This window comes from Carcharhinus amblyrhynchos, chromosome 20, assembly GCF_965287045.1.
Source record: "Carcharhinus amblyrhynchos chromosome 20, sCarAmb.v2.hapA, whole genome shotgun sequence".
Classification (NCBI taxonomy): Eukaryota; Metazoa; Chordata; class Chondrichthyes; order Carcharhiniformes; family Carcharhinidae; genus Carcharhinus; species Carcharhinus amblyrhynchos.
The window spans coordinates 31,880,709-31,903,869 of record NC_137343.1 but is presented as its reverse complement, the minus strand read 5'-3'; the positions used below and the strand labels follow the sequence as shown (position 1 = coordinate 31,903,869).

Genomic DNA, 23,161 nt, shown 5'->3' with positions numbered 1-23,161 from the left:
GTATAGACACAAATGGAAAATATTTCAGAGCGTAAGTATGCTGTTCCAAGTGCTATAGAGTGACAGGGTCATTTTTAGACTTGAGATGTACAAACAAAGAGGTGCAACAAGTATAACGTCACACAGATGCATGCTCCCCCACATCATTCCCAACCCACTTTTATATGTGGTGACCAGCTAAAATTGGCTTTGATGGTGGCCTAAGAGCAGGATTTGTAAACTTAAAAACTGTTGAGAAACATATTTGAGGTGTTAGGGTACCAGGACAAAAACCCCAAAGTATGTTATGAAGCCCACTTAAACCCCAATTCTATTTTGGTATTATTGAGAAGATAAGGTGTTTCACTCCAGGTGTGATTCTATTGACACAAGGAAACTTTTATCAAAGCAAACTTTATTTAACAATACAGTTCAACTGTAATGAGTGAATTAGCTTAACTTTTACCAATTGAAGTACTTAAACATGACAAGATACAATTCTTAACTGCTAACCTATCTCTATTCGTTCCAATTTAAGCAATATTCCTCCTATAGATATAAACTCCTCTTCAAAGTCAGTTAGTAAACAACACAGGCTTATGTGTTTTTATTCATCAACTTTGAACACATCTGGAGAGAGAGATAGGCACAGAGATATTTGTCTTCTGACAGCTCCAAAGAAGCAGTCTGCAGAAAGACAGACACCTTTTGTTTCTTTCAGAACCAAACAGAAATTGCTTGCTTTTTCCTGTAGGCTTAGCTTTTCCCATTAGCACATCACTCTGTTTCTTGAAATCAACCTAACCAACAGCCTACTCTGAAATCCCAGAAGAAAAACCTAAGATAACAAAAATGCATCTACTCAGATTAAATCATCCACCCCATTAGCTAAAATCAATTATTAGTCTGCATTCTTAGCATGCAAGCTGCCTGGTGCAGACAAATCTGCACCATATAAACAGAACTGAATTTTAAATACGTCCCCCACACAAAAAAAAAGACCTAAATACATTACTAAAGGCATGATATTGTCGCAGAGGGGAAATAAAATGAATGTGATAAAGGATAAGGTAAATCAAAAGTGTGTGTTCAGGTGGCTGGATGTTTTGCCTCAACGTCAAACTCCCACAGTTTGTGGGTATTGCAAAATCATCCCTTAAGAGTCTAAATTATTGGAAGAAGGTAAGGTTAAGACAAGGAAAGAGTTCCACAATTTTCAGATTCAAGGACAATGAATTAGAGCAGAAAATGGTGGAATACGTCTCGATTTTACAACAGTGAGAATAAAGGCAGGAGAAGGAGAATTTAGGGCATTGTATCTGCAGCTTAGGTAGAATAAGAGAGGGAATTTCCATGCAGTGAGATTCTTATGTTATTTATGCAGCTGATTGCATAACATTCATCGGTGGTACTTAATGACAACAAATAAACGGTGCCCTCTTTGAGAACTTGCTACCTTTTCCTTGGCAAAATTGAATGCATGGCAAATCCTGTATTATCCCCTTTAGAAGTCAAGAATGTGATCAAAGCAGATGCTTGGAAGGAGAAAAACAAACAAGTTGTAAGTTTAACTGTGTTGCATATGCAAACTATAATGGATGGATTAAGAGCGACATTTTGAGATATTTAATCTTAAGGGATTTCAAGGAGAATTTTCATGTAATTTTTCTTGGAAAATAATTAATTTTTAAAAAATTCATGGGACATGGGTGTTGCTGGCTGGCCAGCATTTATTCCCCATTCCTAGTTGCCCTTGAAGGGCATTTGAGAGTTAACCACTGTGGCTCTGGAGTTACACGTAAGCCAAACTAGGTAAGAATGGCAGATTTCCCTAATGGAAGGTCCTTTCTAAAGGACATTAGCGAACCAGATGGGATTTTCCAACAAGGGTTTCATGGTCGTCAATGTGTTCTTAATTCCAGGTTTTTCTCTTAAGCCGAATTCAAATTCCACCAACTGCTATGGCGGGATTCGAACCCGGGTCCCCAGAACATTAGCTGAGTTTCTGGATTAATAGTCTAGCGATAAACATAAGAACATAAGAAATAGGAGCAGGAGTAGGCCATCTAGCCCTTCGAGCCTGCCCCGCCATTCAATAAGATCATGGCTGATCTGTCGTGGCTCAGTTCCACTTTCCCGCCCTCTCCCCATAACCCTTAATCCCCTCGCTTATCAAAAACCCATCAACCCGCGTCTTAAAAATATTTAGCAAGGCAGCCTCCACCACTTCAACGGGCAGAGAATTCCAGAGATTCACCACCCTTTGAGTGAAGAAGTTCCTCCTCAACTCCGTTCTAAACCGCCCCCCCCCCCCTTTATCTTGAGGCTGTGCCCCCTAGTCCTACTGTCTTTTTTGAGCGGGAAGAGTCTCTCCACCTCTATCCTATCCATCCCATTCATCATCTTATACGTCTCAATGAGATCTCCCCTCATTCTTCTAAACTCTAACGAGTACAAGCCCAGTTTATTCAGCCTCTCCTCATAGCTCAACCCCCTCAACTCCGGTATCAGCCTAGTAAACCTCCTCTGCACTCCCTCCAAGGCCAAAATATCCTTGCGCAGGTGCGGCGCCCAAAACTGCACACAGTACTCCAGCTGCGGCCTCACCAATGCCCTATACAGCTGCAGCAAGACCTCCCTACTTTTATATTCAATCCCCCTCGCTATGAAGGCCAGCATCCCATTCGCCTTCCTGACCACCTGCTGCACCTGCAAGCTGGGTTTTTGCGACTCATGCACAAGGGCCCCGAGGTCCCTCTGCACCGTCGCCTGCTGCAGTTTTTCGCCACGTAAGTAATAGTCCTTCCTACCATTCTTCCTACCAAAGTAGGCCATTGCCTCCCCCTATTCAGGTGATCATATGCAACCCCCCCTTTGAGAGGGGAGGGCTGACTAGGGGTGATTTAGCCCGAGGATCACCACAACACAGACGAGGGTCAAAGTTGAGAAGGCGAGGCCTCCATCAATAACCTCAGCCAGTACAGGAATTGAACACAGGCTGTTGCTCCAAATCACAAACCAGCCATCCAGCTGACTGAGCTAATCAACAGCCCTCACCCCCACCCCTTTCATACTGTAGTTACCAATGTAAGGCTAACATCTGTCAAATGTTATACCCAGTTAGAAGACCCATGATAATGCAGACAGTCTGCAAGATCAAACAACATGTGTGCAGTGATCTGCAATTAAGTTAATGCTAAGAAATTAAGGATTTGCTTTATCTTAACAAGAAGATTATTTTGGTACCAATTCATTTCTCAGTAATTAATGGTTCCTCTCTTAGGGCAGCGTTTCTTAGCTTTAAAAGCAAGTTATTTTAAGATTGCTCTCAGCGAATGCATGTTAGGAAACTGCCTTCTCTTCTTTGATGGTTTTATTTGATGAATGCCAGAGAGAAAAAGCACAATCCAAGTTGGTTGCTAACTAAAGTATGTCCAAAGTTACCCAAGTACAAAATACGATTACATGATGTCTGCAGACAACAATACAATACAACCAGAGTAGCTTCAGCAGTGGGGGCTTTTGTTAAGGCACCGCAGGCAACAAGCCATTGCTACTTGTTTGTACATATGCAATCAAACCGTTCTGTAAGTAAGACATCTTGGTTTTGAAGGAGAGATGTTGGCCTGGATTTTATCCTGGAAGTGTGCTGAAGGTAGGATGGAAGGCGAGGCAGGTCGTGAGGTTGAGAAACCATTTAGCCACTGAGAAGAATTTAACTGCAGGGATGTTTTTTTTTCTGTTTTGTTCTGTCCACTGCTGGGCTAGCAGCCTTTTGGCTAGGAACCCAGCTTTACAAAGAAGGAAAAGCATCTGAAGTAGCCCAAAATAGAGCACTGTATACAAGGTGCGGCTTTGTACTGAACTGGAGTCAGAATACTGAAAAGCCTGGATAGAGTGGACGTGGAGAAGATGTTTATATTAGTAGGAGAGTCTATGATCCGAGGGCACAGCCTCAAAGTAAAGGGATGATCTTTTAGAATCGAGCTGAGGAGGAATTTCTTCAGCCAGAGGGTGGTGAGTTGAGGGATTCATTGCCACAGAAGGCAGTGGAGGCCAGGTCACTGAGAGTTTAAAAGACAGAGCTAGATAGATTCTTGATAAGTAAGGGGATCAAAGGATACTGGGAAAAAGTGGGAGAATGGGGTTGAGAAACTTATCAGCCACGATCCAATGACATGATGGGCCAAATGGTCTCATATTGCTCCTATATCTTATATTCAATTGGTACAGGGGTCTTCAAGAAGCCTTGCATTATTGCAGATCAGGACCTGACACCTGAACTGCCTGTGTATCTAAAACATCTGTGTATCTGTTTTAATGGTGTACTAATTCATAGTTGCATAACATCAACATAAATTCCACGAAAACTAAACTGAATTGGGGTCAAGGCCAAAACTGGCTTCAAAGGGAGGCACGGTTTACATACCTTCTCCACAGAATATTTTGTCCTGGTGTCTTAAACCATGACACTGGATTCAGATTGCATTTCCATTATAACTAAGTATTGGTATGAAGCAAAGCCTCACACACCATTGTGAAAGGGCCCTTAACAGGAGACAATAAACACCACCAGCCCACAAGACCTAGCAGTTTGTTTGACCATTTTACTTTGGAAAGTGAGCAATCTTTCACGGTCGGTTTCATAAATAATAATAAAGAAAGAGGGAGCAATGAAGCAGGGGATTTAATTAAAAGGTGGTTCAGCAGTCAATAACAGCTCAGCAATTGTATTCATTTCTTAACACTCATTAAGAGTGAAAAAGTAGAACTCAAAATACTCCAACGCACAAGTTCCCATTTGCAGCTAACAACAATCCATTGAGTAAATACAACTGACCTTTGCCAATCTGTAATCAATCAATCACAAACTCGAAATGGTTACATTTCAGAAGGTGGTGGATTTTTGGGGTGTTTTTTTGTTTAAGGAGGATAAGGTGTATTAAACACGGGGTAATGGTAACCATCCCAGGGGCACAGCAAGCTCCCTCGTTCAGCACTGGGCGCTGGGTCCCTTGCCAGCGGCACAAGGGGACAGAGCCGCCGCTCCGCGCACCGCTGGGCATTTACCTGGTCAAAGTCAGCGCCACAGAGCTCCGCGACAACAATACCGGCGATTTCCACACCCGAGCAGGCCACATCGCCGCCATCTTCTTGTTTTTTTTTCCTCTCTTTCCCCAACCCCCCCCCCTCTCTCTCTCTGGATAGAAAAAGGTCGGCGTTTGTGTGTTTTTCTTCCAAGGTCTGCCAAAGTCCTCTCCCGGCGAACGTCGCTCAGCCGAGGAACGTGAGCGCCACATCGCTGCACATAGGCAGGAAATGGAACAAGCTCTGGACCTGCTCTTACCCAATGAGTGCATCATGTCTAACTCTTGGTGTTTCAGTCCCATGCTTGGAGTCTGCCTGCTCTGTGGAAACAACATGCTCCCTAAATCAGAAATCCATCTTTCAAAAAATCAGATATTCCGATTTGTTAACAAAACTCTGGGAGGATAAAACTTTTTTGATTTGATTTATTATTGTCACATGTTTTGGTATATAGAGTGAAAAGTATTGTTTCTTGCACGCTGTACAAAGCATACCATTGATAAAATACATAGGGGAGAAGGAAAGGAGAGGATGCAGAATATAGTGTTGCACTCATTGTGTAGAGAAAGATCAATTTAGTAACTTCATAATCTATACATGCACACTCACACATCTATGCATATAAAAAGAAAGATTCCATTTCTCTTTTGGGTCGGATTTTCCACTTGAAATAACTAAGTTAACAAGCTGAACTGGTCATTATTTTTCAGGTCACTGGTACAACAAATTTAGACGGTGGATCCCACATGAATGCCCAAAATTTGCCATCCCAAATTCATAGAATCCCTACAATGCAGAAGGAGGCCATTCAGCCCATTGAGCCTGCACTGACATCAATCTCATCCAGGCCCTAGCTGTGCAAACCCCATGTATTTTCCCTGCTAATGAGGCAGCAGTGCTAACTACTGTGCCACCATGCTAAACACTCTATCTGGCTCACAATTGATAGAAGTTGAATAACATGAAGTTAGTGGATTTGCGGGGCTGATGTGAGCAAAACTTGCACCAAGAGTTGGTCTTGGCGTTTCACATCGCCTTAGCAATCTTTCTGAAAGAATAGACGTGTTATTGAAGCTTTTTGTTTTGCACTCATCAGGACAAACACAAGAATGCCAAACTTTGAAACCATCACGACAATGGATACTGCAGGAGGAAAGGCTGCTGACTTGTTGGTAATCAACTTTGGATTGACTGGCCAACGGATGTTTCATTTCTAGAAGGTAACATTATATGGTAGGTTGCTGTGAACAGCTGTGGAAATTCAGCTCAGAAGTTTCTGGTTTGATCATTTCAGTTTTCTGGTTCCTCTATTCTGCACATTAGATGCAAGTCATTATAGACCTTCCTGCTTCACAGTGAGCAACTCTGATTCTGAATCAGGCACAAACACATCTGGGATTTTTTATTCTCAGATTGGAGGTTTGCATTCAGTTCCCCTATGACCTGGCTAGTGTAATTTTTGCACGATGGTTGAAGAGAGCTTCTCTCCAACCGCAGTTCAACGTCAGAAAGAACTGAAACTGCTGCACCTGTGTCTAACTTAAAGTGCATCTTGTTTCTCTCCATAAGGATATCAGCACCCCAATAATTTCCACTTGGTTTCTGGATCTCTCCAAAGAAAGACATCTCAATATCATAAATATCATCGAATTGATGGGTCTTGCCACCTTTCAAAGGTTTCTGTTTGTCCGTGCTCAGTGCAGGCGTTTTTGCTACAAAGCCTGGAAGTGGCTCATCAGTCTGCATAACTGGCATTCAGCCACTTTGGCAGAGCAGTTTTCCTGCCTGCATTTCCCACATCAGTTACAGTCAGCTGGGGCTGGTGATAGATGCTCTCTCCTGTACTTTTTTTTTAAACAACAATTTCTCAGTTTTTATATTTGACATACATGACTGCTTTTGAGATTGGGTTTCCCCATCACCTGAAATCCCAAGCCAATTCCCGACTTTAGCTTGTGTGCTCAATTGGATTTCCTTTGCTTAGAGTAGGTCATCTCACGACTGCAAGTATTAGACAAGGCATCAACCAACAGTCCCATGGTAATCCCGTCTCTAATCAGCTTGTCTTTTAGGATGCCATACCTACCTTTCTCTGCAAGATTAAAGAAATTGTTTATAAATGCGTTGGCCTTTTCCCCTCATCGTTGGGAGCGTTAGTTGAATTTATCCCTCTTCAGATTGAAGCATATATCAAGTGCTTTGATCACTTCATCGTATATGGCTTTTTCCTCATTGATACTTTGCCTGATAAGAAAATGGCCTGCACAGTCACCCAAAGCACGTAACAGTATACTGACCTACTCATCGCTTGCCTTGTGATTCAATCCCAACGTGATTCAATATCCATCAAATCTCTAACACAATTCAGCAATGCTTCTGCTTGGTTAGGGCCTGTGACTTTTTCAAAAGGTTTCTGGTAAAGGTAGAGACTTTTCCCGACTGTTCTTTCACTGGCTGCCACCATATAGTATTGTTGGATGAATGTTTACTGAGACCCCAGGGGCTGCAGAGACCTACAGAACAGGAGCTTTATTGAGAGACATCTTACTGCGATGGCTACAGGTTGCATGAGAGAGCCAACCATGTGCTGTTGCAGGAATCCCTGATGAAATACACAGTCTGATTAGCATATTACAGTTAGAATTAACCCTTTAAAATACACAACTCTGTAAATGGAAACTGTAGCAGCTTGAATGAGAATGTCCAAACTAAGTACTAGCAGTTCTATTATACATGAGAAAATCTCTTGATCCATTCAATCTGGATTTACTGCCTAATATTTAGTTAAACAAAAGGCAAAACCAGAGATCATTACACTCCACCCCACACTGTTGATACCATGATTCCATAGCAGTTTGTGTTCCATCCCAGAAAGCATGGTGGTGAAGGATAACATTGGAACCAATCTTTGCAAACTTTGTAAGCTTTAATGTACAGACATAACATGAATTTTTCAACCCCAACATCTCCAGCTCTTATTTATTGGAGCACAAGTAAATCCCCCATTAATGCCCACTCCTAGCATACAACTAACATGCAATTTACAGATTACCCTCAATAAATATTGGGCTTTATGTGCCAACAACCAAAAATTCAAAACAAATTAAATGAAAAACATTCATATTTCGCACAAAGAGTTACATTGCAATATTTCCCTGCTCCTAATAATTTCTTTGTATGTACATATTTATGTTCAGCAGTTCAAGAATCTGAGATTTTATAATTAATTCTGATTAATCACACAGAATGAACCGTAACAATTTGATTGCGGTGTTTGATAAATACAGTCTCACCATCATGACCTGTTACCTAATGAAGACCTTTTCATTCCCTATGACCCTCTCTTTTACGGTATTAAATATCCTGAAGTGAAATCTGTCTCAGATGACCTTACATAATGTCACAGTGCTCTCAGAATTCTCTCCGTGATCTCAGTCTTAATAAAAGGTTGTTTGCTGCATGTAAATCATTCAAATGTGCAGGAAGAAATCAAACTAAGTCCTTATATTTCAGGAGGATCAATGCACAGAATAGAAGACAATTTGGGATTTCATGAATTGACAGGGACTATATCCTCCAACCATCTTGGGAAAAATCCTTGCTTGAACCCTGCAGGCGAGGGTGGTTGTCCACTTGCAGTTGGCCGAATTTTATGCAGCATTTCATTGATCGCTGCATGATTGCATTCACAAAGCCCATTGCTAAAGAGACTTTTAGCTGTGGTATTTATGCTGTTCATATTGCCCCACGTGTCTCTAAACTTGTCACTTGGCAGATTGCCCTACATTATCACAATTGCTGGTGCTCCACAACTTCAGCAGTTATCCACCTCTCCATGATGATGTCCAAAATGTCCTTCTGTCCTTCACTTTAGAAAGGCTAAATCAAACGACCTGTCTATAAAACATAGGATGGAAACATTCCTGGGTAGAATTTTCTCATTTTTGGGCAGAGTGGCGCAGTGGTTGGGAGAAAGGGCACACACACCCACACAAACATACGTACACACACAGACACACACAGACACACACACATGCACACACGTGCACATGCACACACACACACACACACACACACACACACACACACCTCTTTGCAGTAAGCTTCTTATAAGCATTGTGCACATTGACCATTAAAAGTGCAATGCCTTGCATATTTAAACCAATGGATGGGAAGCATGTGTGGTACTTACTGTGGGGAGTAGCCTGTGAATGAGGGAGGGAAGTGGACCCCGGAACTGATGGCCGTAAGAATCCCTTAGGTAAATCTGCTGTTGTGGAATTCTCAGTTTAACTGCAGTCAAAATCAAAATCTTGTTGATGGATTTATGGAAACAAGAGGCCAAAGATTGCTGAATGTCTTATAGGAAGGTTTAGGAGGAGACAAAGTTTGGAGTTCATAAGGAACTCTTAAGGACAGAGAAAGGGATTAAGAGCTGAAGTGAGTTAGAGAGAGAGGTAGATAGACAGAGAAAGAGGGAGAACGATGGAGAGGGGGTGTGGGAGTCAGCATTTGGGCTTGAGCTGAGAAGTGGAGAGGAACATTTGCACATCACGTGTGCCAGGCAAGGACCATCTCCATCAAGGGAGATTCTCCCTTATTGGAGATGGTCCTGAATCCCCCACTGTCAAAATTCATTATCATTGGTGAGGAATAACTCACTCCCAACTCCCCAAAGCTTATCCAGCATTTTCAAAGCACAAATCAGGAATGGATGTATAGATGCAAAAGGTTCCAGCAACACTCAAGAAACGCAACATCATTCAGGACAAAGCAGTGCATCGATCATCTTAAATATGTTGTCCCTTCGCCACTGGCACTGCACGATATCCCATCTACAATATATGTTGCAACAACTTGCCAAGGATTCTTCGACAACACTTCCCAACCCTGCAGCCTCTATCACCTGGAAGATAAGGGCAGCTAGCACGTGGGAACATCACCATTATTATGTTCCCCACCAAATCACACACCATCCTGGCTTCAAAATATACTGCCAAATCTTCACCACCACTGTCAAAATCCTGAATGTATCTACTTAACAGTGATACTTACAGTGATAGCCTCTTCACCACATGGACTGCAGCTGTTCAAGGAAGCAGCACATCGCCACTATCTTGAGAGCATTTAGGGATTGACATGAAACATTAGCCTTGCCAGAGACACCCACATCCTGTGGAACACTTTTTTAAAAACATCCTGGGGCTGTGAATGATTTTCTGGGCAGGGACTCTATAGCGCAATGTTTTTAAAAGTAGCGCTAAAGATTGCGGAAGGTGGATTTGTGTGTAACATTTTGTGAAGCTTTGTGACGTTAATGGACAAATTGTGTTGAAAAAAGAAGTGCAATCAAGCAGAAACTCCGTATCCTGGCATTTAGCGGTACTGGATAAGGAGAATAGGGCTTAGTTACAATGAGAGAGGTATTGGGTGTTGGTACAATTGGAGTTGTCCTTGGCTTTGGTAGGCCGCAGGAGCATTAAAGAGATTTTGTAGCACTGCGTGCTGTACAGTAATGGTTCTGCTGGCATTTACCAATATTGGGGAAGTGGTCTGGCGTCACCATGGAGGGAACATCTGGGATTTGGCAGAATTATGAGGGGACAACAAAGTTTGATAGGATTTGGCTCAGTGCTGCATTCCTGGTATTTGTGAGCAGTGAGGTGAAGGAGAAAGATGAGGACATGTGGCTGGCAGCACAGTGTCTGGCAGCAGTGGTTTGTGACATCTTTCAGAGATCACTATAAACATTGCAAATTTTGATTTTCTGAAATGAATTCAGGACAGCGATACTAGCTTGTGTTATTCACAAGTCAGAGCGTGTGTTGCTGCTTTTTATCAGATTTGTTTTGTTTGTAACAGATGGACAGCAATAGATATTAGTGTCTAGTGATTTAAACAGTGTGACCTGATTTTGTACTGTGTATTGAACTGTATTGAGTTTGAGGATCACCTCACTGGCAGGAAGTGCATATACATATTTTTTATGGAGAAAATGGGAGGCGGGAGGTGGTTTACTCTGTTACCTTCTTGAAGAAAGAATCAGGATGATAGTTTTTTTGGTTCTTATCAAAACTGACCCACATTTAACCTACACACTGTGAGTCTCCCATGATTATTTAGACTCTTGCCCAACCCTCCATATGGGGAGATTTAAGTCGCTGGAATGACCTTCTCAATTCGGTTTACTAGCTGTGCTGTTTAATATTGGAATCAGAGCAGCTATGGCTCAGAGTGAGAGGCCTGACAGAGCTTATTTGCAATTCTACCTAATTTACACTTGTTTCATGTCACTTTTACATTCTGTGGTAGGCAAATGAGCTGTGCAGGAAACTCAGGCTTCCATCCCCATTGGCAAGACCCTGTAGAAGCTGCTGTAAATTTGGGTGTAAGTGAGAACCAGAAAATTCAGGACTATAGCATTTTAAATCAGCGTTCCTGTTAATGAATATTTATCTTCGACCGCAGCTATGATTCGATCTTGAAGTTCTGATTTAGGATTTGAATTAACAACAAAAGGAGGCCAATGTCCCTTCACCAAACTTAGAGATTTATTTTCATAGACAGCAACACTCAGACAGGTACTTCCTAGTGGAGAGTGTAAAGCCATGGTACCAGTAACCGTGGCACTCCACATTTCACACACAGGCAGGGCTCCCTGATTAGATAGACGTTGCTTCTTTAATCAGGACGCTCATATTCTAAGAGATCCACCTCGTGGACCTCCTTAAGGCCATTATTAGATTTACTTGTTACTGCAGCATCACTGCGAAAAACAGTTGTTTCAAAATAAGGTAAGCCAGCGATTAAACAATCAACTTGGCCTTTTGGCGAAGATAAAGCATCGGATTAAGCCTTAGATGGGGTGCAATGCCTTATCTTATCAGCTTGGATCATTGTTGCCTGTCTTGTGGGGACCATGATCGGATTTTGAATTTGTTTTTTGGAGCAAGCAAGAAATAGATTTGGGTCAATGCTATCCACTCTGAGCTTTGTAACTTTAAGGATGAAATAAAAAACTTTTTAAAAAAAGGAGTTTGTTGGGAGTCTTTTGCTGAGTTGTTGGGACATTTGGTTCACGGAATTTATATTGAACATCCTTGATGTAATGATAAATAAATTCCATGTGAAACATTGACATCCTTAAATCTTTAGTGCTTACATGTAAAAATACATCCCCCCCCCAACCTGTAGATTGTTATTTATGTTCTTAGCTTTATAACGTTGGCAACATGCTGAATTAGTGTGGTCTAAAAACTTAAAAGCAAACTTGCCTTTAGGTGGAATTGATATATATCTTGCTTGAAGATTGAACAAGAAGTGTACAAAATCTACCAATGCAGTTAATGGAAAAGCAGCTTTCTCTCAAGCTTTAACAAAGGGTCATCTGGACTCGAAATGTCAGCTCTTTTCTCTCCTTTACAGATGCTGCCAGACCTGCTGTGATTTCCTAGCATTTCCTCTTTTGCTTTCAGATTCCAGCATCAGCAGTAATTTGCTTTTATCCAGCTTTCTCTCAATCTGCTTTCAAAAAATGTTTTAACCAGCCAATCAATTGTATTGAGCGATGTCAATGTATTGCTGAAAAAGTGAATACAGGAAAGTATTTGATAAGTAATGTAATGATCTCAGTTTGTTTCCTATATTTTAATCTGTGATTCAGTAATGTTGGAAAAGAGTCATAGCAATATACAGCATGGAAACAGGCCCTTCGGCCCAACTCGTCCATGTTCACCAGGTTTCCTAAACTGAACTAGGCCCATTTGTCTGCATTTTGCCCATATCCCTCTAAAACTATCCTATCCATGTATCTATCTCTTTTAACATGCCCTGTCATCTTCAGTGACACATGTGCTTACATACTGAGGTCCCCCTGTTCCTGCAACCCCTTAAGAGTTTCTCCCCTCACTTTATACTATTTCCCCATATTATTTTATGTGATGAGAACCGTACGAGCAGGGAATAGACTCAAGTCCCAGGATCTTTCTGATCCTGCACTGTAGTGAAGATTCTTAGGGACAGGATTTATTGGAAAAGATTCTTAAAGACAGGATTTACTCACATTTGGAAAAATAGGGACTTATTAGCAATAAGCAGCATGGGTGTGTGCGGGGGGAGGGCATGTCTCACAGTTTTTTGAGGAAGTGACAAAGATGCTTGATGAGGGCTGGGTGATGGATATTAGCAAGGCCTTTGACAAGGTCCCACATGGTAGGCTGATACAGAAGGTGAAGTCACATTGAATCTACAGTGAGCTGGTAAGATGGATACAGAACTGGCTCGGTCATAGAATCTAGAGAATAGTGGTGGAAGGATGGTTTTCTGACTGGAGATCTGTGAACAGTGATATTTCATAGGGATCAGTGCTGGGACCCCTGTTCTTTGTAATGTAGAAAATGATTTGGAAGAGAATGTAGTTGGTCTGATTAGTAAGCTTGTGGACAACACAAAAACTGGGGGAGCTCTAAATAGTGAGGAGGGCTGCCAGCGGATACAACAGGAGATAGGTAGACTGGAGACTTGGGCAGAGCAATGGCTGATGGAATTTAATCCAGACAAATGAGGTAATGCATTTTTGAAAGTCTAATGCAGCGGGGAAGTATATAGTAAATGACAGAACCCTTAGAAGCATTAACATAAGAGGGATTTAGGTGTACAGGTCCACAGTTCCCTGAAATTGACAATACAGGTGGATAAGATTGTCAAGAAGGCAAACGGCATGATTGCCTTCATCGGTTGGGGCATAGAGTCTAAAAACTGGCAAGTAATGGTGCAGCTTTAGTTTGGCCACATTTGGAATATTGTGTATGGTTCCAGTTACCACACTACCAGAAGGATGGGGAGACTTTGGAGAGAATACAGAAAAGGTTTACCAGGATGTTGGCTGGTTTGAAGGGCATTAACGATGAGGGGGGATTGAACAAACTTGGTTTGCTTTCACTTGAATATCGAAGGCTGAGCGGCGACCCGACAGAAGTTTACAGAATTACAAGAGGCAGGGATAGGATGGATAGTCGGAGTCTTTTTCCCAGAGTGGAAATGCCAATGACTAGGGGATGTAGGTTTAAGGTAAAAGGGGGAAAGTTTAAAGGAGATGTGAGAGGTAAGTTTTTTTATATAGAAAGTGGTAAGTGCCTGGAATGCAGTGCCAGAGGAGGTGGTAGAAACAGATACAATAACAATGTTTAAGAAGCATCTTGACAGATACATGAATAGGCAGGAGATAGAGGGGTATGGACCGTATAGAAGTAAAATGTTTTTAGTTTAGAAAGGAGTCATGTGTCGGCACAGGCTTGAAGGGCCAAAGGGCCCATTCCTGTGCTGTACTGTTCTTTGTTCTAGGTCATGGTTATGGGTGAGTGAAAAATTGTCAGCATAATCAGTATCTGATCCCCTCTGGCAATTGTCGTACCCACTGTAATCATCTAATGTAAAAATGATTGCAAAGTCTCCCATGTGAAGTAAACTTGGGTTTAAGAGCTGCTCAGGGGATCTGTTCTATCTTTTAGATACTTTATAAATTTTCTACTGTACCTTTGCAATGTTTTGAGACTTCTATCTTCTGTGGTTTTCATCAGTTCTCTCAAACATTAAATATTTACTACAGATTATGCCAAGATGCGTAATTACCCAGCATGACCAGGCAAAGTGCAATCCCCAGTCAGAAGTCTTTTTAACTTCTTATTTCTCTCAGATCACTGGTGCAATATAAGCTGGCCTCATATCCAGTTTATAAAATATAGAAAATAGAATCCCTACAGTGCAAAAGGAGGCCATTCAGCCCATTGAGCCTACACTGACAACAATCCCACTCAGGCCATGCTCAGAGGCTGGGATACCCAATGGGAAGCTCGGTACATGGCCTCTGCTTAGGTTTGCCGGCCTGCTACACTGCTACAGTTAGAGGTGCATGTAAACCATAACCAGTAACATGGGGCCCAAAGAAGCCTTGCAATGTCCAGTACAAGCCTTGGTCTTATTTAGAAATAACTCACATTTTGACTGTCCCTATCTCTTACCCCAGTTGTGGCCTTCTGCAACATTTACAATAATACACTGCCTGGCATCCACAACCTTCTGGAATATACTCCCTGGAGTCTGAAGGCTGTTCCTGACCTTCTTTGCCTGCCAGGTGATGCGATTCAGGTTCTGCTGCTGTAAGGGATGCTGGGATTTTACTGATACTATTGTTCTTAGTTGAGGGATGGATGTTGCGTGAGGTCCCTCCACCCAATCACAGGACCACTGCTATCTGATGTTCCATGTAGTTCCTGAACTCCTTTTCCTGCATTCTCGAATGATAGAGCTATCTCAATAGCCTTTTTTAGATCCAAATTGCGTTTCATCAATAATTATTTTTGGACTGTTACCTTGTTAATTCCACAGACCAACCTATCTCGCAACATGTCATTCAGAGTTGGCCGAATTCACAATGCTTTGCCCATTTTTGCAACCAGGTCAGTGACAGATTCCCCAGGCGTTTGCCCTGCTTTGTCAAAGCAGTATTGCTGGAGTGATATGGAAGGTTTAGGATTATAATAGCTTTTAACCGAATCCATCAATTCATTAAAGGTTTTGGAGCCTGGGCATCTGGGTAGATCAAGCTTTTTATTGCACTAAAGAACGGAACTCTGCATGCTATCAACAGGACCACTCTCTGCTTCTCGTCCCCATCAATACAGTTGACCTGAAAAAAGTAATGCATGCACTCTGCATATTGGCAGACTTCAGTGCTTGCATTGTAGGCTTTAAGTTTCCCAAAGATAGGTTTTTTTTTAATTCATTTATGGGACATGGGTGTCACTACCTGGCCAGTGTTTATTGCCCATCCTTAGTTGCCCTTGTTCAGTGGGCAGTTGAGATTCAACCACGCTGCTTTGGTTCTGGAGTCACATGCAGGCAAGATCAGATAAGAATCGCGGATGTCCTTCCCTAAAAGACATTAGTAAACCAGATGGGTTTTCCTGACAATTGACAATGGCTTCATGATCATCAGAAGATTTTTAATTCCCAATTTTTTTTACTATCAAATTCAAATTCCACCATCTGCCATGGTGGGATTTGAACCCAGGTCCCCAGAACATTAGCTGAGTCTCTGGATCAATAGACGAGTGATGGTACCGCTAAGTCATTGCCTCCCCTATGTTTCTTACGGAGGATTATTTATTTCAATAGTAAAGATTGTCCAGAGGGAAGAAAAAAACTTTACTCCTCGTTGCCAATGTAATAATCTTATGAGGCCACTCTTCCATCACCAATCACCCTCTTTGCAGTGATATCTGAACACAGTTCAACAGCTACAGAGTGCGGGTCAGCCCCAAGTCTATTAACTGCCAGCCTGAGTGCAGCCAGCTGGTTTTAAACCCTCTCCCCACTGCACCTTCTCTATGGGTGAGACTCCACTCACAGAATAGGGGAAATATGCCAATGGCCTTCTTTAGATCCAAGGCCCACTGGGTGATCTGTTGATGATTTCCCTGTGGTCATTATAACACAGACACATCTTTACTGTTCTGTTATCATTCCACTCTCCTGACATTTCATTGCTCCTGTTTGCCCCTCTACTGCAGACTTTCCCTTTTGTTCTTTTTTCTTCCTTCCCCCCTTTCAACTCACTCAAAATTTATTTAAATTTCTAACTTTTCCCAGATCTGATGAAAGGTCATTATCTGGCAAAGTTAGCTCTTGTTTCTCTGCCTACAGATGCTGCCTGACCTGCTGAGCATCACCTACGTTTTCTGTTTTGATTTCAAATTTTTGGCGTCTGCAGTATTTTGCTTTTGCATAAAAATGGACTTTTTCATGCATTATTAAAAGTGAATAGTCTTTGCCATATACTAAGGAGCAATGTTAAGTACATAGAAAGGGTATGGGACGGCATGGTGGCATAATGGTTAGCACTGCCTCGTAGCTCCAGGGACCTGGGTTCAATTCCTGGCTTGGGTCACTGTTGCGCATTCTCCCCTTATCTGCGTGGGTTTCCTCCCGGTTCTCCAGTTTCCTCCCACAATCCATTGATGCATTGGCCATGCTAAATTGCCCCTTGGATGCATAGGTTAGAGGGATTAGTGGGGTAAACATGTGGGGTTATGGGGATAGGGCCTAGGTAAGATTGTTGTCAGTGCAGATTAAATGGGCTGAATGGCCTCCTTCTGCACTGTAGAGTTTCTATGATTCTATGAAGGAAAACATGAAAATTTCACGAAGCAACAATTTTCCTGAGAACTCGTATCACATGGGAATAGAAATTTATCGCTGGAACTCACTCAGCGACTCGATAGGTAGTATCAAAATTGGGATGTGGGTATCACTGGCTCTGCTAGCACTTTTTGCCCATTCCTCGTTGACCTTGAGAAGGTGGTAATGAGCCACATTCTTGAACCTGAGCTGAGCTATATAAAGCAGGGTGTCTTGCATTCAACCCGATTTATCATGTTAGCTAATCATAGTCAAAATAGTGGCAAGAACACTGAAATGGTCTCGCATCCCTGGGTTAGAGAAAAGGAAGTTCTCCCGTTTTGGCTCCTCCTCGCTCTTAGCACGTTATTGAATACTGAGTGTGTGGGCGTTACGTAAGAACAACTGTGTTAGCCCATATAGCTAAAGATCCAACAATGGACTGTCTAGTTTCACAACTAAAAGTGGCCTCATGGGCCTGGTCCAAGGAAGCACAGGCACCGTTGCAACTGCACTTCATCAAAAACATAATACTTTCAATAGAACAGAGAAGGATAAGGGAAAAAATCCTTCAGTTTCAATGTTATGCTGAGGATGAGAGTAGGTGTGAATTCATGTTATGATTTTGAGCACAAGTTAGTTTATTAGTTTATTTATCAGTGTCACAAGTAGGCTTACATTAACATTGCAATGAAGTTACTGTGAAAATCCCCTAGTCGCCACACTCCGGCGCTGTTCGGGTACACTGAGGGAGAATTTAGCATAGCTGATGCACCTAACCAGCACATCCTTTAGAATGTGGGGGGAAAGCAGAGCACCTGGAGGAAACCCATGCAGACATGGGGAGAACATGCAAACTCCACACAGCCAGTAACCCAAGCCAGGAATCGAACACACATCCCTGGCACTGTGAGGCAGCAGTGCTACCCGCTGTGCCATTGTGCCACCCCTTGCCACTGTGCTGGCAGTGTGTACAATTAAGAGAGTGATATGATAGGGCAGGTCTTTCTGTCAAAACATCTGTTAGTTTTTCTGTGGATCTCTGACATAACAGCAACAAGTCTGAGGTCACCAACCGACTCGAGAACAGCTTCTTCCCTGCTGCTGTCAGACTTTTGAATGGACCTATCTTGTATTAAGTTGATCTTTCTCTACACCCTAGCTATAACTGTAACACTACATTCTACATCCTGTTGTTTCCTTCTCAATGAATGGTATGTCCTGTCTGTATAGCATACAAGAAACAATATTTTTCACTGTATGCTAATTCATGTGACAATAATAAATCAAATCAAATCAAATCAACAGGATGGATTAGTTGTTGATGCAGTTGACTGATTTGCTTTCAAAATCAGAGGCAAATCAGTGATTCAGAACCCTGTGATTTTGGCAGCATTCATTTCATATGATCAGCTTTTAATTTCTTTTAAAATCATCAGATGATCACAAAATGATTTTAATTCATCATTTTCAGAATATTAAAAATGTGTTCATCAAGTACTGTAATATTGAAATTAGATTTAGACACAGCTGAGGACATTAATGTTCAATTTTAAAAATAGCACTGTGTCTGATGGCACTATTAAAATATGTCTGGAGATGATGCAGAAAAGTTTCACGTCAATGGTTCCAGTTATGTGGCCGGATTGGAAAGGCTGGGTCTCTTCCCCTTGGAGAAGAGAAGACACTGTAAGAAGTGTCACAACACCAGGTTAAAATCCAACAGGTTTATCTGGTAGCACAAGCTTTTGGAGCACTGCCCCTTCACCAGGTGAGTGCTGATTTACTTACCTGATGAAGGAGCAGCACTTGAAGTTTGACACAGTCTCCAAGATTTGACTCTTTTTATTTCCATCCTGCAAAGGATTTAAGGGGTTGTACTGATAGCCACTACCACAACTATCATCACTCATTTTGCCTTTTGTTCTATGACATCTTCAGTATTAACCATCCCTGTTCCATGGACATCTTCAGTATTTAATCTTCCTCACCTCTCTAACCCAGCCCTGACCTTCTCTCTTGTTCTACCTAACCTCTCTCCCTTTTTGAACCCACCACATTTCTACCTCTCATTTTTACACAGAGAATGGTTAGGATCTGGGGGTATGGTGAAGGCAGATTCCATTGTGGCTTTCAAAAGAGAATTGGACAATTACCTGAAGAGAAAAAAATGTACAAATCTTAAGGGAAACGGTGAGGAAGTGGGTCTGGGTGAGTTGCTCTTCCAGAGAATCTGTACAGAAACAATGGGCTGAATGGCCTCCTTCTGTGTTGTACCCATCCTATGATAATGTAGCATTCTACTATGCCATGATTCAGCACTTTGTAATTGCTTGTGGGTGTATATTATGGTTTTATGTTGTTTATGAGCCATCCTAAAACTTCTGTACAAGAACAGAATGTAATAGTTGTCAAAACCCATCCTTCTAAGTTTATGCATTGTCCTCAATCTTTTCCAGTTGCATGGTTTCCTTTGTTCTCCAATGGCAGTGTTTTTTTTCTATTCTACATTCTCCTTTTCATAAACAAAGTCCATCTTCCACTTGCATGAATCCAAATTTCCAGGTCCTTATCAGATAAAAGATGACTTCCAGAATCTGTTATGTCCGTGTATACACAAATCAGTGTTCTAAGTTAGTATATTATAAATCTGTATTGTGATTCACTGCTTCACAAATTCTCTCTGCCTTGCCCGCTTTCATTCTGCTCACGTAAGTCAGAGTTCAGCCGCAATTCACTTGTCCCATTCTTGTCTGGTTGCTTTAAATGGTATACAATCCAAAATTGCACCAGCTAAATTGTCAATTCTAAATACCATTATGAGTCAATTCTAAATACCACCCCATTATGAATGAAATTTCCAGGTACTGGTGCATTCTACTCCTTGAAAGAAATTACATAGAATATGTGTTACGTATTCACAGGGTATTATTGAGGAAAGGAGTGAGGTGCCACACTTGTGGGTTAAAGTTAAACATGGTGCAGGTTTATTTAGGAGATGTTGCTAGTTCCTGGTCCAAGATGGAGCAACTTTAAGAGCCCTGAATGCCCCTGCTGATGTCACTCCAGGTCAGTTGACATTATACCAAGTGAGATGCAACCACTTTAGATACAAAATATGCAGTTCAGAAATCAGACATTTACATTGGAAACTGTCCACCTCGTTCACGACTGGGATTCTCCAGCCCTGCTGCAGTGAATGAAACTTTGGCTGAGCTCCACATTCTCTGTTGTTGGCAGCGGGGGCAGTATGAATGAGATCGGGAGAATCCTGTCCTTGGTCTAACGACTCCATGACGTGGAGATGCTGGCGTTGGACTGGGGTAAACATAGTAAGAAGTCTCTTACTGTGGCATGGACTTCTAACAAGTCGATGCCAGCATTATGCTTTACTTGCGTCTCCTCCTCCCTTTCCTCAACTAATTCTTCAACATAATAATAGAAGGTGCTGGAAAAAAACTCAGCAGATCTGGCAACATCAATAGTGAGAGAAACAGAGTTAATATTTTGAGCCTAATATGACACTTCTTTGGAACCAAAGAGAGGTAGAAATGTGATGGGTTCAAAAAGGGAAAGAGGTTAGGTAGAACAAAAGAGAAGGCTGGGCTGGGTTGGAGAGGTGAGGGAGATTAGCTACTGAAGATATCTATGGAACAGGGGTGGTTAATACTGAAGATGTCATGGAACAAAAGGCAAGTAAATGATGATGGTTGTAGTAGTAGCTCTCAGCATAATCCCCTATATCTTTGTAGGAGGGAAATAAAATGAGTCGAGCCTTGGAGACTGTGTATAATTTCAAGAAAAGCTTTTATTCCACATGCATAAGGGAGAGCTGAACTCAGGCCTGAAATCTGAGGTTTCCTGTGAGTCCTCTCTGCCCCTGGTAGATTTGGTACAAGTTAATTTACTGCTTCGAGTCACAAAGGTTTACATTAGCATATTAATTCCTCGAGTTGGATACAAAATGGCTCTTTTAATCCCGTTATGCAGACTGCATTGTTCAGTATTGCTTTGTTAATCAGTTTCTTGGGCAGTTCCATTTTCTCGATCAAAGTGTTGTATTTGCCCAACCGACTTGCATTGATGTGTTAATCGATTCCTCCCCCCCCCCCCCCCCCCCCCCCCCACTCCCTCTGCTAGATGGTCGTGTTTTATGGAAGACTCTCCCCTCCCAAAACTGCATGGAGCCTGGCTGTCTTAATGCTGGTTCTCCCATTGTCATGATAACTCGAGTGATCTCCCGCACATCAGAAGTTGATAACTTGCATTAATCGTTATCTGTTGGCAGAGCAGGCTTCTAGCTGCCTGCATTAACCCTTTCCTTTCCTCTGGTGAAGTCTGGCCTTCTAGGCTTGCTCTATGTAGCTCTGCGTGTATTATATTGAAATTAAATATGTAAATTAAAATATAAAAGACACAATCCCTGATATTGCCCTACAACACCCTTCTCCCGACTATGTTTATCAATGTCCCCTTAGGTATATCTATTCTTTTTGCCTCAACCACTCCCTGTCTGTGGCAGCAAATTTCACATTCTTACCACTCTGTGTCAAGAAGTTTCTTCTGAATTTTCTTTTTGATCTCTCAGTAATTATCTTGCATTAATTGCATCTCATTCGCCACTTTATCACTAGTGGGAAACACTCATTCTGTGTCCACTCTATCAAAATCTTTCATAATTTTAAAGGCCTCTATTAGGGCTATCCACTTACCTGATGAATGAGCAGCACTCCAAAAGTTCATGACTCCAAATAAACCTGTTGGACTTTAACCTGGTGTTGTGAGAGTTCTTACTGTGCTTACCCCAATTGAACGCCAGCATTTCCACATCGGGTCCGTCCTGCCTCACAGCACCAGAAGTTCAAGTTCAACTTTGGTCTTGGGTGACTTTGGAGTTTGCGCGGGTTGTCTCCGGGTGCTCTGGTTTCCTCCCACACTCCAAAGGTGTATAGGTTAGGTGGATTGGTCATGCTGAATTGCCCCTTGGCATCCAAAGACGTGCAGCCTTAGCAGATTAGCCGTTGTATATGTGTGGGCTGATGGGGATAGGGTGGTGATGGGCCTGGGTAAGATGTTCTTTCGAAGAGTTGGTGTAGACTCAGTGGGCTGAATGGGCTCCTTCTGCGCTGTAGGGATTCTATGGTAATTCCTTAGCATTTTCTTTCCCTGTTTATCCTTTCCTGATGGGAGCTGTGCATTTCTGGTGTCATCCTTGTTTATCTTTTTTTTTTGCGTCCTCTCCAATCAATCCATAAGCTTTCTGTGGACCACAATACCCCAGATATGGTCTAACTGAGGTTTGATACAAGTTTAGCATGACTGCTCTACATTTCCATTCTATCCACCTAGAAATAAAACAAAGTACACGATTAGCTTTTTTGTGGATCTGTTCACCTGTAAATGGTTTTCAAATAAGCAAAAACTCGCAGCAGTCAGTCTTAAATTCTCATCTGCTCCATTAAAAGAATTTTAGCCAACATTGGAAAGCGATAAATCATCAGCAATAGCCACAAGATGGCAGCCATTCAAAGCAACTGAAATATAGACACCATAGGGAAAAGCTTTAAGATATTGCTTGCAAAATACGACATAGCATTTATAATACACACCCCTGTAGCCTCAGTGCAGACTTCACCTTGTAAGCTTTATATTACTTTCTTTGTTTAAATCTTACAGCAGTAAATCCCCAGTTTAAGTGTCCTCTTTTAAAGTGGTATCTTTTTGAAGGGCTTTTCATGTCTTTATTCCATTTTGAAGTGCAGCTTATGTTTTTAATTGCTGAGGCTTTATAAGCTCTGGTCAGAACCACATTTGGAATATTGTGAGCCACTTTGGGCCCTACATCTAAGGAAGGATGTACTAGCTTTGGAAAGGGTCCAGAGGAGGTTTATGAGAATGATCCCTGGAATGGAGAGCT

The 23,161-nt window shown here is 41.9% G+C and overlaps 1 protein-coding gene across 1 annotated transcript in view; it reads right to left on the bottom strand.

Moving 5' to 3' along the window:
• Positions 1 to 5,228, bottom strand: part of LOC145355906 (protein NipSnap homolog 1-like) — a 34,387-nt gene extending 29,159 nt beyond the window's left edge. The window contains exon 1 of the mRNA XM_080208379.1: positions 5,050 to 5,228. Coding sequence (XP_080064505.1) covers positions 5,050 to 5,129 — 80 coding nt within the window. The 5' untranslated portion in view covers positions 5,130 to 5,228. The remainder of the gene's footprint in view (positions 1 to 5,049) is intronic.
• Between the last annotated feature and the right edge of the window lie 17,933 nt (positions 5,229 to 23,161).